This window comes from Mesoplodon bidens (genome assembly GCF_964165515.1).
Source record: "Mesoplodon bidens genome assembly, chromosome: 19".
Taxonomy (NCBI): domain Eukaryota; kingdom Metazoa; phylum Chordata; class Mammalia; order Artiodactyla; family Ziphiidae; genus Mesoplodon; species Mesoplodon bidens.
This window is the reverse complement of record NC_138179.1, coordinates 32,432,518-32,450,337: the sequence shown is the minus strand read 5'-3', so window position 1 is coordinate 32,450,337 and position 17,820 is coordinate 32,432,518. Positions and strand designations below refer to the sequence as shown.

Below are 17,820 nucleotides of genomic sequence, written 5' to 3'. Positions count from 1 at the left end.
CAGGTGAAGTTTCCACGGGGCCCTGGCCAAGAGGAGATGGAAGGATGGCCGGTGGAGGCGGGGCAGGTGACAGTCTGTGTGGAGGACAAAGGCTGGAGCCTAAGACTAGCCAGTGTATGGAGACACCTTCTGGAAGAAGAAAACCAGAACTTGGTGCCTGGGGGTGAGGAGAGAGAAGCCTCTCCAGCTGCTGCCCGTCTGTAGACTGGGGAGGGAGCAGCCATCCGGAGGAGGAGGTTGCAGGGGATCATTAGAAGGTCTCAGTGGGATGCATAGATCAGCAGCCCCGGAGAGAGGTGTGGGCTCCAGGGGAAGACAGAGTCATCCATCTAGAGGCGAGGCTTTGAGACCTGAAGAGTCACCCCATTTTCCAGGGGCCAGGAAGTCCCGGGAAACTCACAGAAGCAGATCTAAACACACAGCTCTTTTTTTTTAATTTTTTTTTTTTTTTTTTTTTTTTTGCGGTACGCGGGCCTCTCACTGCTGTGGCCTCTCCCGTTGCGGAGCACAGGCTCCGGACGCGCAGGCTCAGCGGCCATGGCTCACGGGCCCAGCCGCTCCGCGGCATGTGGGATCCTCCCAGACCGGGGCACGAACCCGTGTCCCCTGCATCGGCAGGCGGACTCGCAACCACTGCGCCACCAGGGAAGCCCACACACAGCTCTTTTGTCCCCAGAGTGAGGATGCCCAGTGCGCAGGTGCCCTGATGAATCGAGTGGGCAAACGTTAATTGGGTTCTGGCCGATGTTCAGTCTGAAAGAAAGCCTGGGGCACTTCCGGTCCGTGCGGGGTGAGCCGGTCTGGGGAAGGCTCACTGGAGACAGAATGGGGCATTCTTGGGGACGCTCAAAACCGAGGGGCGGATGGCCCTGTCTCTCGTGTTGTTAGTTACAGAGCATTAAAATGCACAGGTTACAGAATGAAGCTTGACAGCACAGAGCTGTAAAGAGCCAAGGGCAGAAGAGCCACCTTCCATCATGAACTAACAGGCCGTCCCACTTAGTACCATTCCCTTGTATTTGTGCTGCTGGAAAGTTTTTCACTTTAAAAATACAGCAAAGCATGAAAAAATCATATGACAGTCACCTGTGACCCCTTCTCTTCTCCCTCCTCCGCCCCCTGCCAGCCCTCAGAGGTGCCCCCCTGCCCCCCGCTGAGGGTTTGGTGTTGTTTCTCTGCTCATGTAAACACGTGTGCTTTTTTTTTTCTTTTCTTTTTTTTTTTGCTGTACGCGGGCTTCTCACTGTTGTGGCCTCTCCCATTGCGGAGCACAGGCTCCGGATGTGCAGGCTCAGTGGCCATGGCTCACGGGCCCAGCCGCTCTGCGGTATGTGGGATCTTCCCGGACTGGGGCACAAACCCATGTCCCCTGCATCGGCAGGCGGACTCTCAACCACTGCGCCACCAGGGAAGCCCACGTGTGCTTATTTGAAGCCTCCCGGGTATGACGTTGACACAGGCAGCATCTTGTGTCTTAGACGTCAAGAACTCCTAAATGCTGTGCAAATTTTAAAACCTGCTTCAGCACTTATTCAGAGTTTCAGATATTGACCCATGAACAATTTTGAAGTGAAGGCAGTAACTGCTTTTTATTATGAATTATTTAAAAGGGTGCATCAGGGGGCTTCCCTGGCGGTCCAGCGGTTAAGACTCTGCACTTCCAATGTAGGGGACGCGAGTTCGATCCCTGGACGGGGAACTAAGATCCCACGTGCCTCGCGGCCAATAAATAAATAATTTTTTTTAAATTGTAAGAATATTGAAAAAATAAAAAGGGTGCATCAGGTCTGAATCCTGGCGTGGGTCCCATTTCTCTCAGCACTTGGGGTAGGGGTGAGGGGGTGAGTAAACCACCTGCAGAGATCATCACACACTGTCCTTTGTCTTCCAGGGCATAAGTGTATTTTCAAACACTAATGTATTCTGCCCTTGAATAGGAAAATGGAAATTTGCTCCAATCTACCGTAGCCCTGACATAGAACAGCCTAGCAGACAGCCATTCTTTAAAAGATCGTATTCAAAATGTCTTTTAAGCAGTAATTACCTGTCTACTTGCCCCAGACAAGAAGCGTTTATTTGGGGACAGGTAATAAACCTGCTTCATTGATTTTACTAGCTGTATCATTCCTTGGGGAAGTTGGAGTCATAAAACGGCAGAGGGTTGACGACACATGCAGGGCAGTGCTGATCTCTGCTCATCCAGGGTCTCCCACTCTTGCCATTTCGATGCCCGATCTTGAGAGTAAAAAGTATCCAGGAGGCCAAAGAAAGCAAGCCAGACGCCTGACAGGCGTTTTCTTTTGCAGGTTCTACGCAGCAGAGATTTCCATTGGGTTGTTCTTTCTTCATAAAAGAGGAATCATTTATAGGTGTGTATCGAAGCCCTGCTGGCCGCAGCACTGTGGAGGCTTTGCTGGACCTCTGGGTTCTGTGGGTATGAGTTCTGTGATGGGGACTTAGAACGTGGAGCGGACTCCCACCACCACCACCACGCCCCGGGTCACGGAGACCTGCAGGGACTACCATTCTTTCCGCAGCCTCCGGGCAAATCCGAACCACCTTCTGGTTTCCGGACCTCAGAAGATCGTTTATCTCATTTCTGCTTCCGCAAGAAAACATGCTTTTCTTTTCCCTGCCAGCTCCTTCCTCTGCCTTTGACTTGGCACAGAGGTGAGGGGCCAATGAAAGCTGCATTTCTGTTGGCGATGCTCCGCAGAGGGGCACGGGGAGCCGGGAGGGGACGGGGACGACTGCTGGATTCGGTTCCTCCCGCTCTTGGTCACAATGAAGGGAGAACGTTCTCCAGTGTTAAGCAGAGATTAATTAGAAGACCATACGGCACGGGGCAGAATGGAAGGGACGCAGGTGACCCAGCGAGGTTGTTCGGAGCCCGTGATTTGCATACCTGGCTGTGTGTCTGATCTCTCTGGGTGGGACACTAATAAACCGGTGACTGGGGCCTCCTCAGAGCTGCTCATTTGGGGTGTCTGGTGATTCACCTGCACAGCCAAGGTCGGGAATCACTAGCTCAGTCGTTTAGTCGTTCGTTCAGTCTGCATTTATTAAGTACCTGCTGCATGCTAGACACTACGCTGGGCTCTAGAGATGGAAAGATAAATAAGTCCTAATTCCCAGTCCCAGCACTCCCGTGACTGTAGTTCATGTGCCACTGGGACGCAGCCACTCACGGGCGCTTCTGTCTCACGAGCAGCAGAGCAAAGCATGTGACATTACGGGAAGGATGCTGATGCCACCCGCTTCTTTGCAGAGACCTGAAGTTAGATAACGTCATGCTGGATTCGGAAGGACATATCAAGATCGCGGACTTCGGGATGTGTAAGGAGCACATGATGGATGGGGTCACGACCAGGACCTTCTGTGGGACCCCGGATTACATCGCCCCGGAGGTAGGACCCCGACTGGCCCGGTGTTTTAGACCAGGGCTTTCCAGCTGCAGACACAGCCCCCTCGTGGGATGTAGAGTCACCCCTGAATCACCAAGTCGATGTGTTGGGAATAAATAATGCAGAAAAAGAAACCACGAGAACTCCCCGCACAAAGTAAGGGTACGCCTTGGTTCACGGAACTTTTGTTTTTGTTACACATACGTGTGAGATGCGTGCATGGTAGAACATACGTATTTCTTACATGGTCATCAGCAAACCAGCTTAAGAAACACTGTGGGGCAAAGAAGGGAGGATCTTGCTTGTGGGAGGGCTCTGCATGGAAAAACTGGGTCAAAGGCAGTTCCGATGATGCCTATTTAGCAAAATCAGAGTGATTTATTTTTTGTTTTGTTATGGTTTGTTTCTTTTTTTATTGAAGTATAGTTATTTATAATGCATTAGTTTCAGGTGTACAACAAAGTGATTCAGTTATATAAATGTGTATGTATCGATATATATATATGTATACATATATATATATTCAGATCCATTCTCTGATTTCCTTTCCATTATGTGTTATTACAAGATATTGAATATAGTTCCGTGTGCTCTACAGTAGGTCCTTGTTGTTTATCTCTTTTATATACCGTAGTGTGTATATGTTAATCCCAATCTCCTAATTTATCCCCCCCTTCCCCTTTGGTGACCGTAAGTTTGGTTTCTGTGTCAGAAAATCAGTGGTTGCTGCTCTCAGCGGCACACTGCAGTGGATCATGGGAAGAGCACACCCATGTGGTTCTAAGCAGAGTGGCTCCAAGATTTGTGTGTTGACAGCAGTGGCCATGCTGCATTGTCTTTGTCATAACACATATTGAGCAGCTTTCTTCCTCTTTTACAAAGCTTCCTACATGCCAGTGATTGGGTGGGTTAGAACCCTGGGTCGCTGTGTAGCCACCTTTCTGACCACGCCCCACCCTATGGACGGCACCGTCCCTTCCCCACTGAGCTCCAGCAGGGAGGGGGGGATGGATTCCACGTTAGGCCAACCTTCGGCTCTTTGCAGAGCTCTCGTGTCAGCTGTCGGGTGGCTTTGTGGTAGTTACTCAGCATAGCGCCTCATGCGTTTATCTCCGAGGCAGTAGCGATAGCCAGAAAGACACGCGATTAGAAATCCAACCAGTGTGAGCTGCACTCCTGACGTTATTATTTACAGGCTGTGGGAGCTCAGGCAAGTTTCTCAAACTGTCTGAGCCTCCGTTTCTACAGTGGCAAGTCAGGGATGATACTGTCTGCCCTGCAGAGTTGCTCTGAGGACTAAGGTGCCTAGTACAGTGTTTGCACCTGGCAACCCTCGTTACCATTATTCCAAAAGGGAAGCTAATCCTTATCCCTTTGCTAAGGCTTTTTTTGCCTGTTATATTCCTAGACTGTGTAGGAACATAGGCTTAGAACATTGACTTAGAAACTTAAATTCTGAATTACGTGGGCAAAGATGGGATGTTCTCTTGATACATAACCTACATAACCTCTTTCCCTGCAAACAGCTCACACCTTAGTATCTCCATGCATATAATGAGCTTCAATATCTTTCAAACATGAAGGATAGAGAGATGGTGCAGAAAAAAATACAACTTCCTGAGGCAGTATTTATTCTGAAGCCTCCTACTGGCTGACATGTATTAAACAGGCTGTGATTATTAGCTGTGCCCACTCTGTGCAACACCCACCAGTTGCTGTCAAAGCTTGGTGACAGGGAACGGCAGCAGTTAGAGGAATAAAGGTGGCTTTGAACTTCGTCAAGACCAGGTCCCTGTCGCTCAAACAAACAGCTTCCTGTGTTCAGTGACACCTCAGCCATCTGACATCACCAGGGGTGACAGCGTTCCACACAGATGAAATTGTCCAAGTAATTGAACTTTGTTGCCTTTTTTCGCGAGGTTCCTTGCAGTGCTAATTTCATATGGCTGCTATAACAGCTGCTAGGTTAGTGAATTAAAACAGTGCAAATTTATTATCTTACGGTTCTGGAGGTCAGAAGCCCACAGCAGTCTCACTGGGCTAGCACCAAACTGCCGGCAGGGCTGCACACCCTCCAGCAGCTCGGGGGAGAATCTGTGCCTTGTCCAGCCTCTGGGGCTTGTCTGCAGCCCTCGGCTCATGGGTCTTCCTCCATCTTCTGTGCCAGAAGCGTAGCATCTTGTAATCGCTCTCCCTCTCTTTTCTAGCCCCAGCCCTCCAGCCTCCCTCTCCTAAGGACCTTTGGGATTACATGGGGCTCACCCAGATAATCCAGGGTCATCTCCCCATCTCAAGGGGACATGCCTTGTCGGTCGCAAGGCAAGTGGTCCTTCGTTCACTTGACTCACTTGCCACATCGGATTCTGAGCCTCTTGCAGTCTTCCAGAAGCCTGTCCTAGAAGACCCTGGCCATTGCTGTCTTCCTGGTCACTTTTTTGGGCCAACAGAGACTAGGTTGGCCTGGAAAAGACCCTTTGAACTGAGAAGTTGTTTGCCATTTAGGAGATCGCACCTGTATGGGGCTGGCCATGTCATGCTAAGAACCTGAGGACGTGGTATCAGAGAGAGGGATGCTGGGAACGTCCATCAGGGAGAGGGATGCTGGGAACACCATCAGAGAGAGGGATGCTGGGAATATCCATCAGGGAGAGGGATGCTGGGAATATCCTTCAGAGAGAGGGATGCTGGGAACATCCATCAGGGAGAGGGATGCTGGGAACATCCATCAGGGAGAGGGATGCTGGGAACATCCATCAGGGAGAGGGATGCTGGGAACATCCATCAGGGAGAGGGATGCTGGGAACAGGCCGTCAAAGAGGGCTTTATGGAAAACGAGCTTTGGGCCTCTTAATACACACTGGATCACATGTTCTGGCTCTGGATACCCTCAGGTTCTGTAAGCCTTCATTCCTCTCCTTATACCCACTGTGCAAGCAGTCAAGGAGCACCTGCCATTTATCGAGTGTCCACTGTGTGCTGGTCACCTTCTGTACTTTCTTCTCATCACAAACCCTGTAGAGGAACGGCCGGCCGCCAGGCCTGTCTTTCAGATGAGTGTCCGAGGCAGTCAGTAACAGCCTGGGGCCACTTTTGCTAAAAATGCCGGAATGCAGCTGCCTCCCCAGGCTCAGGCTGCCTGCAGACCTTCGCACTGCCCGCCACGCTGAGCCACTCAAACCCGGGGCAGTTTGTGTGTCCACAGAGCATTCTGCACGCTTGCTGTACCTACCAAGCATGGCATCGTGCGGACACAAAAAGAGAGCACACGGGGCCTTGCCCTGGAAGTGCTTCCCATCTAGAGGAGGTGACGCAAACAGGAACCAGAATCTACACCTAGATGCCGGTTGACTTTCAATAAAAAATAATCTGCGCTCCTTTGGGAGCTCTGTCAGGAATAACTTTAGGTTGTTTCGCCTTTTGCTAGCATTTTCTTCATAAGGGTCCGGGAATTTGGCATATTTCACCCAAGGAATCATTGCAGGGTAGAGAAAAGACCATCTAGGTTCCAAGTTTCTGAATTTGCTCAGAGGTGAAAATAATCCTGTCCTCTGTGTAAATCTTTCTGTCAGGCAAAGGCAAAATAATTATCTTAGGTGGCATTTTCCTAAATAGGCAAATAAATTAAATATTTATGGCTGTTCATTAAAAGCCTTGAAATGGATTGATACTGCAGCATCTCCTTAGCCGGTAAAGATGAGCAAAGGCAGAAAATGTCACTAACATGCAGGTTTGGCGCTGAGATGGACGCTGGGAAAGGGGCACCAATCAGGAACTAATCCCTGAAGCCGACGTGAAGGGGACTCTTTGCTTTGACATAGAAAGGATGCTTCGAGGTCAGCGAGAGAGCCCTTGAGGCTTTACCTGGGTTTCATCCCCCATCTGAAAGTCGGCTATTCCGAGCGAGCGAGATGCAGTCACAAGGCAGGTATCTGCCGCGGCCGAGCAGCAGCCTGGACGCTAGCATCGCCCAGCCTTTCCTGGGAGAGCGAGGCAGCGGTAGGGGCGAAGCTTCTGGAAAGTGCGCCACGTGGAACCCTCGCTCTCGGCCTGATCGTGCCGGGGTGTGTAGCCTACACGCAGAGGGCGTCACCCACAGTGTGGGCAGTGCCTGTTCCAGACCGGGCCCTCGGAACGCAGCTTCCGTTTGGTCACGCCTGATACACGAGCAGAGGTTGTGCCACTTGGTAGGAGACAAAGGTGGGATTTGCAGCCGAGACCTTCCGACCCCAAAGCCCGTGTATCCTGTGCACGTATCACAGCACCTCCAGGGAGATGAGAAGACACCCCGAGAGAAAGAGCAGTGAGAAACGAGCACCGAGATGTTATAGACCACTTCTTCTTTAATGTCCGAGGGGTCTGAGTCCTGACCAGACCTTTCCGTCTCTGGGGCAGTGAGTCAGGATGGTGGTCCAGCTGCCCATTCTGGGCAGACCTCTCAGAAGCCGGGGCGAGCCAGCAGCCCTAAGCCCCTCCCCCTCAGGTGCTCACCGAGGGTCCACCAAGCACCCCCTGCCAGGAGCGTCAGGGGCTGGAAGCAGTTAGGAGCGGGCCACTGCAGCCCAGGGGAGCTTGGAGATACCGGCGAGACCGTGTCCCCAGGTGACGACAGACGGTCCTGCAGCACGGGACAGCCCCAGGGGGAGAAGCCTGCGGGTCCCCCCGCCACCAGCTGCCCACAGGCAGACGCTCACACTTGCCGTCTGTGTTGGGCTGGATGCGTTTGGAGAGCTGGAAGCCCGTCCCCGGGGTCCTGGCCTCTCCTTTCAGCCCTGCGAGAAGGCCCGCATGGGATTGCCCCTGACGACAGCCAGAAGTCTGCATTTTTATGTAAAATATGCCTGATTCTTCTCTCCTTCCCTCTACCTGGACCCTCCTTTCCCGGGGGTCAGCCTGCTCCCTCCTTCTCCTCCTTGAAGCCTTGGCGCAAATGTCACCTCCGGGTCACCTTTCCTGGCCACCCTGGTTCAGGGGGCAGACCTCCAGCCGCGTCCCTGGTCCCCTTCTGCGGTGCACGTCACCCTCGGATAGACCACGTCGCGTGCTCACGTGTTTACTTCTTTCTTTGTCTCCCGCTGAGCTCCAGGCAGCAGGACCCTTGGCTTTTGTTCATGGGTGGGCCGCTACCCCGGGGGCAGGAGGGATGGGGGGGAGGGGCAGGCGTACCGAGCTGCGTGTCTGGCCGTGGCTGTGGCGGGGCAGATGGGCCGGGGCACAGGGCCGTGGCTCCGGCACTGAGGGGTCGGGAGCTCTGGGGCTGGAACCCAAGGCTGATGGCAGGTGACAGAGCATGCGGGGGCAGGGGTGTGGCCCCGCGCCCCCCCTCACCCACCGCCTGGGGTCCCCATGGGTCCAAGGTGTACGGGAAGTCAGCTCAGGACCCGAGGGACCAGAATACCGACCTCCCCAGAGCTTCTCCTGGCCTCTTGGGAAAGGGTTGTAGAGAGGGGCAGAGAATAAAAGAGGATCTAAAAGTCAAATGAGAAAAGACCTCATTTGGTGCACACAGCCGGGCAGCCAGGCAGTAAATTAGCAGTAAATTAGCCCCTGCCAAGCTGGGAAGAAATGGGGAAACGAGATAGAAAGAAGCCAGTGAGTGCCAGCAGCGGCACAGGGGCAGGTCTCAAAAGCGCCGAGGACCCCAGCAAGAGGGGCCCCTGCCCTGGGTTACAGAGCCGGGATCAGCAAGCTTTTTCTGCTGAGGCCTAGAGAGCAAGTGTTTTAGCCTTTGCCTTCATCTAAATTTTAGATTTCTCCAGTTTGAGCAGCTGTTCCTGCCAAAAGGCTCGAAAGACTGATAGTCTTTGTTACATTTTTTCTTTCGCATTCAGGAACTTAAAACCATGCTTAGCTCCCAGGCTGTACCCGGCAGGGTCGGGCTGGATTTGGGCTGCAGGCTGAAGTTTGTGCCCCCAACGTTACAGGGCTCTCGTCGGGTCTCCCCAGCCTGAGCTCTCCTCACAGGCTTGGGGTCTGTAGGGTCAAAGGGATGTGCCCACCTGGGGTCTGAGAAGTCCCTCCCAGGACCTGCGCAGCCTCTCCCCCGGTGCCATCGCCCCGCGGGGTGCTGCCCTGCTGGCGCAGACACACCTGCGTCCGATGGGCAGGTGGGACAGAGCTGGGACGTGCAGGAGGCTCGTCATGGCCGTGGTGGAGGGGGGCGGCAAGAGCCGTCAGATCCTCAGCCGTCAAGGGGGCCACGTCTCCGCGTCTGAAGGGCCATCTCAGGGGCCCCTGAATTCTCCAGTCGAACCTGGCCTTCCGGGTTGTTGGGAAGAATTACAGGTGGAATCCTGTTCCCCCAAAATTGGTGTGTTGAAGGTGATGCCAGTGTGACTGTCTGTAGGGGCAGGGCTTTCCAGGAGGTCATCACAGCCAGACAAGGTCATTAGGATGGGACCCCCTCGGAGAGCACTGAGGTTTTCATAAGAGACACCAGGAGGGCAGCTCACGGAGGACAGGCCGCTGAGAGCGCAGTGAGGGGGCTGCTGCCCTGCTGGCACCTTGACCTTGCGCTTCGACTCTCCAGAACCATGAGCAGTAGACGTCTGTTGTTGAAGCCATGCCGTTACAGCAGCCCGAGCAGAGCGCTGGGGGAAGTCCGTGTGCAGGGTGGTAGGAGAGAACAGCTAGTTCATACTGCGAGCTCAGTTTGTAGCGTATGTATTTAGGCAGAGGGTCTGTGGCCTCTGTTCCTCTGGCCCCAGCGCCCCAGGCCCGTACGGAGTCCTGGGTCTCGGCCACAGGTGAATGACGCTGTAAACCAGGATGCGTTTTTACCTACTCAGAATCGGCATCATCATCTCTCACCAAGCAGAACAGGAAGGAGGGGTGGGTAAAGGTCCCAGGGGTCGGGGCAGTTCCTCAGATGTCCTCACCCCACTCCTGTCCTGCTCACATCGAGCGGGCACCGTGACAGAGGGTCGAGTCCTGGCTCTGCCCGCCCCCCCCCAACCACGGTGTCACTGCCTGCAAGCTGGCCGGGCCTCGGCCACGCCCGTGGGAGACGGGCACCGTGCCCAGTGCAGTGTGGCTTAGGTGGGGTTAAAACTTGGCCCCTGTTACCGTGGGTATCATATTCTTAGTGTATCTCGCTCTTAAGGAGGTTCTTGAAAATACCCGGTTGGCAGAAGAGAATCCAAAGAGGTGTTTAGTTTGTTGTTGTTGTTGTTTTGATGTAACAAGAAATTATGGAAGTTAGTTCGGCCTTGGGCTGAAGAGGTTGGGTGACCCAGGTCAACTGGGATGGTGTTTTCCCAGCCCTGGCCGCTTCATGGTCACCTTCCTGACTTATTCCTTGACAAGCAAATGTTACCGAGGAGCTAGAGGGAGATTAGCCCAAGTAAGAGGTTAGAGCTTTTGCACAAAGCCTTGAAATGGGAATGCTTTCTCCCCCTGTAACTCCATGCTGTTGATGCCTCATCTGAGGACCACAGACATCTCGCTAGCACACGTCCCAGTGTCAGACAAACACCAGGTGCGGGGGGCATCTTTCTGCCTGATCAGAAGTCAGGCAGGCGATTCAGAAGTTTACTCGTGGCTCTTTCAGAATTATTAACACAGCCACCGTGGAAGAGAGTTCGGCAGTGTCTTACGAAGCTAAATGTGGTCTTTACCAAACGATCCCAACAATCACGCTCCTGAGTATTTACCCAAATGAATTGAGAACTTATGTCCACACAGAAACCTGCACAAGTGTTTATAGCAGCGTTAGTCATAATTGCCAGATCTTGGAAGCCACCAAGATGTCCTTCAGTAGGTGAGTGAACAAATAAACTGCGATACGTCTAGACAATGGAATATTATTCAACACTCGAAAGAAATGAGCTCTCAAGCCATGGAGGAAACCTCGGCATGCATGACTAAGTGAAAGAAGCCCATCTGAAAACACTGCACGCTGTAAGAGCCCGACTGTTGACATTCTGGAAGAGGCAAAACTAGGAAGACAATAAAACAGATTGGTGATTGCTGGGGCTGGGGGAGGACCGTGGGCAGAGCGTTTTGAGGACAGTGAAGCTATTATGTACAATAACAGTACAGTGGTGGGCACATGTCATGATGCATTTTCAAAAACCCATAGAATGTACAGCACCAGGAGTGAACCCTGATGTAAACCCTGGGCTTTGGGTGATAACGATGTATCCATGCAGGTTCAGCGATTGTAACTAAGATACAGTCTCGTGTGTTGAACTTGGCAGGGGGTGGGGTCTACGGGAACTCGCAGATTCCTCTCAATTTTGCTCTGAACCTAAAACTTCTCTTTAAAGCAGTTTATGAATACAAAAAAAAGAAGAAGAAGAAGAAGTGCAGCCTGGGTGGCCTTTCCCTTCCAAACAAAGGTCCAGGATAGAACTGGGAACAGGGACTGTAATCACCAGGCTTTGAAAGCTCTGCTTTTGCCATCCCCTCCTCCCTCGCTCTCTTTTTCCTCCCTTGCTTCCTTCCTTTTTCTCTTCTGTGTTACTTGCTATTTAAAGCCAGGGTCAGTAGTTGCAAACCCTCTTTGTGTCACGTGATCCCCTTCAGGTCCTCGGGGAGCGGCACGTACACTGTCCTGCTCTTTGCCTTCCATCCCCTCCCCGGGTGTCAAGGAGGCAGAGGGGTGGTTACTGTAACTGGACCTTAAAGCACTTGTGTTGCCTTTAAACCCACACTTATTTATTTATGGCTGTGTTGGGTCTTCGTGTCTGTGCGAGGGCTTTCTCTAGTTGTGGCAAGCGGGGGCCACCCTTCATCGCGGTGCGCGGGCCTCTCACTATCGCGGCCTCTCTTGTTGTGGAGCACAGGCTCCAGACGTGCAGGCTCAGTAGTTGTGGCTCATGGGCCTAGTTGCTCCGTGGCATGTGGGATCTTCCCAGACCAGGGCTCAAACCCGTATCCCCTGCATTAGCAGGCAGATTCTTAACCACTGCGCCACCAGGGAAGCCCCCTTGTGTTGCCTTTAGAGACGTCATTTTCTGTTCGCCCCAGTCCTGGCCACCGTGTTCATCTAAACGGGAAATATGTAGTGCAGACTCCAAACTTCCCATTCTCATCTTGTGCCAGAATTCCTTTATACTTATATTATGCATTTTGTCCAGAGCTTTCAAATATTGCAGATATTTCTCATGTGATGTACTAAGATCCTTGATGTGTAAGGTATCACGTTTTAGTGTAATTATCCATTTTCGTGTCATAATCCCTGAGACTCACAGGGTGCCCGGTCCCAAGAGACGCACGATTAGCCCAAAGAGTGGCAGTGAGGGAAGGGGCGGGGAGGGTGTGTTAATGCCACAGAGAAGAGAATCCAGAAGTTTTGCTGCTCTGGTCAAAATTAAATAGTTGCATGAGAGGGGGATTTTTTAATCTGTTTTATTCACTTCTGTGCCCCGTGCCTGGAACAGCGTCCAGCACGTAGGCAGATGATATTTGCTGAAAGAATGAACAGAAGGTTCATCGTTGACAGAATTCCCAGGTGCTGACAATCATTTCAGAGTATTTAATACATGTTATTCATCCAGCCTCTCATCCAAAATGTTTCCTTCATCCTCCTGTGAGCCTGGGTTAGCTCACTGCCTTGAGTCCCGTTCACCCACCTGCTGTGCCCGGGGCCTTCCTGCTCCTGCCGTGAGACCCTGTGGAGTTACGCGTATTCAACTCACCTGCAGTAAACACGCGTTTCTCTACATACCACGTGCTTGCCAGTATGTGGGGTGCTGGGGTTCCAGTATCTCAGATGAGGAAACGGAAGCTCAGAGAGGCTAAGCGCCTTGCCCAAGGTCACACAGCTCCCGCGTGGCCGAGCTGGGCTCTGGCAGTCAGGTTCGGAGCTTTCTTGCCGCACTCTGCTTCCTGCAGTGCTCTGGGCTGGGAGGCACTGCCCCAAAGTGGTTTGACTGGGAGCATCTTGGCTGAGAGTTGGGGATGCCTCTTTCATACCCCGCCCCCGATATGCTTCCTGTTCACCACGCTCTGGTCCACGCCTGGCGCTGCAGGAGGTGGACACAGCTGGGAGACCTTGCCGCCCACTCAGCGACCTTCCAGCAAGCCTCTCGGCTTCCTTCTCAGAACCCTGAGAATGCTTTTCCAAACCGTCTCGAAGGCCCATGCGACCTTAGCAATCCAGCGGTCTGACGAGCACTTTGCATTTTGCACTCAAGAGGTCGGTGGTGTCCGCGGAGCAGGCTTGCACCAGATCCGCTGGCTTCTCCAGCCTGACCTTAGGGAGAGTCTGCCGTGCGGGGTGCTCGGGAGGGTGGCTCAGCCCCTGGGGGGAGAGCCTGGGGTCGAGTGGGGGCAGATAAGCAGCCTCAGTGTAACTAACGTGGCAGAGGCTTCGGGATCTGCGTGGCCCTGGGCTGTGGGCCCCAGAGCAGGGAGTTGGGGAGATGCTGAGTGAGCCCAGGGCCCTGCAGCTGTCAGAACAGAACACCCAGAAAACACCCAGGCACATCATCTTTCTTCCCAAATGGTACTATTTCAACAAGTCAGCATTTCCACCAGCTCCATGAAGAAGGCCTCCAGTGTCCCATGTTCTAGCCCGGGGGATTTATGATGTTTTTCGAAACAACCATAAGTTTCCCATTAAAATATTTTTATCGTTGATAAAAGGAAGAAATAATAGGGTTTGTTTCCCTGAGACAGTCAGAGGACTTGAGCGTGTTTTATGAGTAAAGGCCAAACGTTCTTTTGTGCTGCAGCCTGGCAAGGGCGGTCGACAGTCGGGCCGTTTACTCTAGCGTGGGCACTGGGGCTCGGCCAGGACACACGGTGGGACAGTGAGGACCAGAGTCCAGGAAAGCAGCCAAGGGCAGGAGCGCGAGTCCCCGGAACCCTTGAAGACAAGCCTTCGGGGCCACCTGCTGATTCAAGTGGGCATCTTAGCTATTTAGACCCTGTTAAGCATTTGAACCCTTTTTTGGCAAGAGTCACCCTAACTGGGCCAGTTCCCGCCCTAGTGTCTAGGGAGCCACACTGACTCAAGAGCGGGTGAACCTTCAGTTTAGAAAAATGGTCCAGATCGTGGAGGCCAAGGCCAGACGTCCAGGGCTCAAATGCCAGCTTTGCCACCTCTGGCTGTGGAGCCTTGGGCAGGCTGCTTAACCTCCCTGTACTTCATTTCCTCATCTCTGAAATCGGACGCTCCTACCACCAGGGTCTTGTGAGGGCTCCAGGAGCTAACAGAGAAAGACCCTGGCACCTGGTGAAAGTCCGGATGGTGACATGGGCTCCAGTCATTGGTGCTGTAGTCAGTAGCATCTGAAGCCTCACCACCCTGTCCCCCCAGTTCTCCAGAAAAGCTTCTGAAGCCCCGTCCACTTCAGGAGGCCCTGGAGAAGCTGCCCCCCACCCTCTGCCCAGGTCCTGTACCCAGGCTGGAAGGAGGCCACTCACACCCTGCTGTACAAGACAGGCAGCCGCTTGTAGCATCCTGACAGCCCCCAGGCACCTGACTCAGGGAATTATAACCATGATGATCGTAGTAACAAGTAGCAGTGAACCTGGATGACAGTGGCCCCGGGGTTCTGTCTCTGGCTTCCCCGTGCCGCAGGGAAGGCCGCCAGCCCCAGCCCTGCCTGCCGAGCCTGCCTCTCCTTCTGTGAGTTTCTCTGCAGTGGGAACCATGTCACCGGGGCAGCCCCTCGCCAGGGGCCTGCAGGGGGACAGGCATTGCCTGGGCTTGGATGCCAGCTTCCAAGTGCCAGAGGTACCTGCTCCCGTGTCCGTCGGGGACAGACCCAAGACAGCCTCCCGTCCGTTCTGTGGTCCCTGAGCTGCGTCCTCAGCCCAAAGCTGGCCCCCTAGGCCAACAGGAGCTGGGGAACTGGAGCGGGTAGTAGGAGCCAGTAGAACTCAGTCTAGACCAGACCTGAACAGTAGAAGTAAAATGCAAGCCCCAACTACATTTAAGCAGCCACGTTTTCTTAAAAACTTAAAAAAAAAATAGATGAAATTAATTTTAATATCTGCTTTAACCCGGTATATCCAAAATGAAAAATTAGCCATGAGATATTCTGCATCTTGGTTACTAAGTCCTCAGAATTGGATGTGTATTTTACACCCAAAGCATTTCAGGCTCGTTTGCGCTGGCCGCGTGTCAGAGGCTCGTAGCGGCGCATGGCTCAGTGGCTCCCGCATGGGACAGTGCAGGCCTACACGGCTCACAGGGGATAGCGTCACCAGCACCCTAAATCCTGTGCTTCTAAGTGTTCAGATCTTCCGTGGGGCTCTCTTCAACACTGCTTCCCCTTTGCAGTGAGGTTTGGGGGTAATTTGGAGGTATTTGTTACTAACAGCTGCGTTGAGGGGAAGTACACTTCGTGCTGAACATGCGTTGGCAGCGGTGGGGTTGCCCCCATCTCTTGTAGCTTAGATCTTTGAACCGTCTCATTTCATCCAAGGCGTGAGCCAGGGGTGACAGACTGTGAACGACTTCAGGAGAAAATGCTCCAGCTAAATCCTAACCCCCATCCTATTATTAACAATTAAAGGCGAAACCTTGTAAGCTCAGTGCAGGGTGAGCTGGCCGGCTCCAGGGGCTGACCAATGCCATCGCCCAGAAAACAAGCCATTGGCGCTCAGCCTCCTGCTGTCCTAAGCCTTGGAGGAAGCATCAGGTCTTATCAGCACAAGTCAGAAGAGCTTAATGGACCCTGAGAAGCAAGTTGGACCAAAGCTGACAAAGAGTCAAAACAAACGAACAAACCAAAACTTCCCCTGGGCCTGGCTTTCAGGGTTTGTGAATCATTCTGACCAGAATCGGGGTTTCCACACCCTTGACTTCTGACAGTTCTCCAAGTGGGTGGCATCTTCCAGCACCCGAGCAGAGGGGTCTGGCTGGTGAGACCGCTCAAGTATGTGTAGAAACAGAGTCCGGAATAAAGCGTGGTCTCCCTCATCCAGCCCCCACTGTTCTTCAGCCTCGTAATTCGCACAGCAGTGCGAGGCCTCATCTCAGCCTGTGTTCAAAACAAGCGGAAACTAAAATAGGTGAACCACAGAGTTTTACTGTAGAGCACAGAGACCTATATTCAATATCCTGTAATAAGCTATAACGGAAAAGAATTTTTTAAAAAGAATATAGATACATACATGTATATATGTATAACCAAATCACTTTGCTGTACACCTGAAACTAACACAATACTGTAAATCAACTATACTCCAATATAAAAAATTTTTTTAAAAACCCACTAAAACACTGATTAATGAGAACAGATTGCAGGGCCTGGTTTTAATATAGTTACAAGGACAAATTTTACTCAAGTGCTTTTGAAATATAGTTATGACAACTGAAGTGATGATTTCAAATCTCATTAAACTAATTCTCAAAGCCCTTTGATTCATATTTTATTAGTCCCAGTGCGAGCGATTCCATGTGTTTGAAAGCCATAAACTGTAGTTTTAAAATATGCATGTCAGTTTTCAGAGCACCACTTATTACCTGATTGGCTTTGGGCAAGTTCCATAAGCTTCTTGCATCTCAGTTCTGTCCCCTAAAAAATGAGAAGAATAATTCCTGGCTCATTGGGTTACACACAGTGTGTGCAGAGTTATCTGATACATAGTAGGTGCTTGGTGGGTGTGTCTTTCGTCTCCCAAATAGGATTTCTGTTGTTCTTCTACTTGTTCAAGTCAGGCTTTGGTGCAGTCATTTCCCGTCTGGGGACTGGTGTGGCCGCCACCATTTCATGTCATTAGGGAATAAATTAGAGGCTCATTTTGGTAGGGTTTTTTGTGCTTTTTATGTTTTCAGAAAAGAACAAATGTAGTCTTCAAAAGAAATTAAGGCCTCTTTGTAGGTTCCTTTGATTATCATTTTCTTGTCAAGGAAACGAGCTATAAAGCTGCCAGATTCAAACGTGTGCCCTCTTGTCCCTGCCCACACCGGGGTACGTCAGAGGAGTGTGCATTGCTCGCGCCACGGGGAGAAATACTAGGAACATGTTAAAGGAATGGGGGTGAGCAGACGCACAGGAGGTTAGCTGATGTCCTGGCACGTTTAATGAGACATAGGGGCCATTTGGAAGATACCTGGAGCACCCTGAAGTCCAGTTTTTCTGCAGAATGGCAGGGGGTTTTGCTCCTGTTAGTTACGTCCTGGCCTCGAATCCCGGGGCAGATCCACGGGTCTGGAAAGTGTGTGCCTTTGGCACACAGCCTACCTGGGACGCAGCCGCCGTGTTGTGATAAGTCACGCCTCTCTTAGAAATCTGAGTCAGTATTACCCCCTTCCACGGGCCGGGGCGGTCGGTGGGGAGGTGTAGGGCCACCGTAGCACGTCTGAGAGTCTCAAAGGGGCAAGGTCCCTGGGCCCATCCCCAGCTGCAGACAGCTCGTTTCATCGATTCCTCCCCCCGCCCTGGTTTTACTGACGTATCTAAACCAAATCTAAGATATCATGTCATTTCACCCCTAAATACTTCATCTCTCATGCATG

At 52.2% G+C, this 17,820-nt stretch overlaps 1 protein-coding gene across 1 annotated transcript in view; it reads left to right on the top strand.

The window, feature by feature from the left end:
* The window catches only part of PRKCA (protein kinase C alpha), a 379,909-nt gene that overhangs the window by 337,648 nt on the left and 24,441 nt on the right, over positions 1-17,820 (top strand). Inside the window, exons 12-13 of the mRNA XM_081218519.1 lie at positions 2,307-2,369; positions 3,269-3,407. Of these exons, the coding sequence (XP_081074645.1) occupies positions 2,307-2,369; positions 3,269-3,407 (202 nt within the window). The remainder of the gene's footprint in view (positions 1-2,306; positions 2,370-3,268; positions 3,408-17,820) is intronic.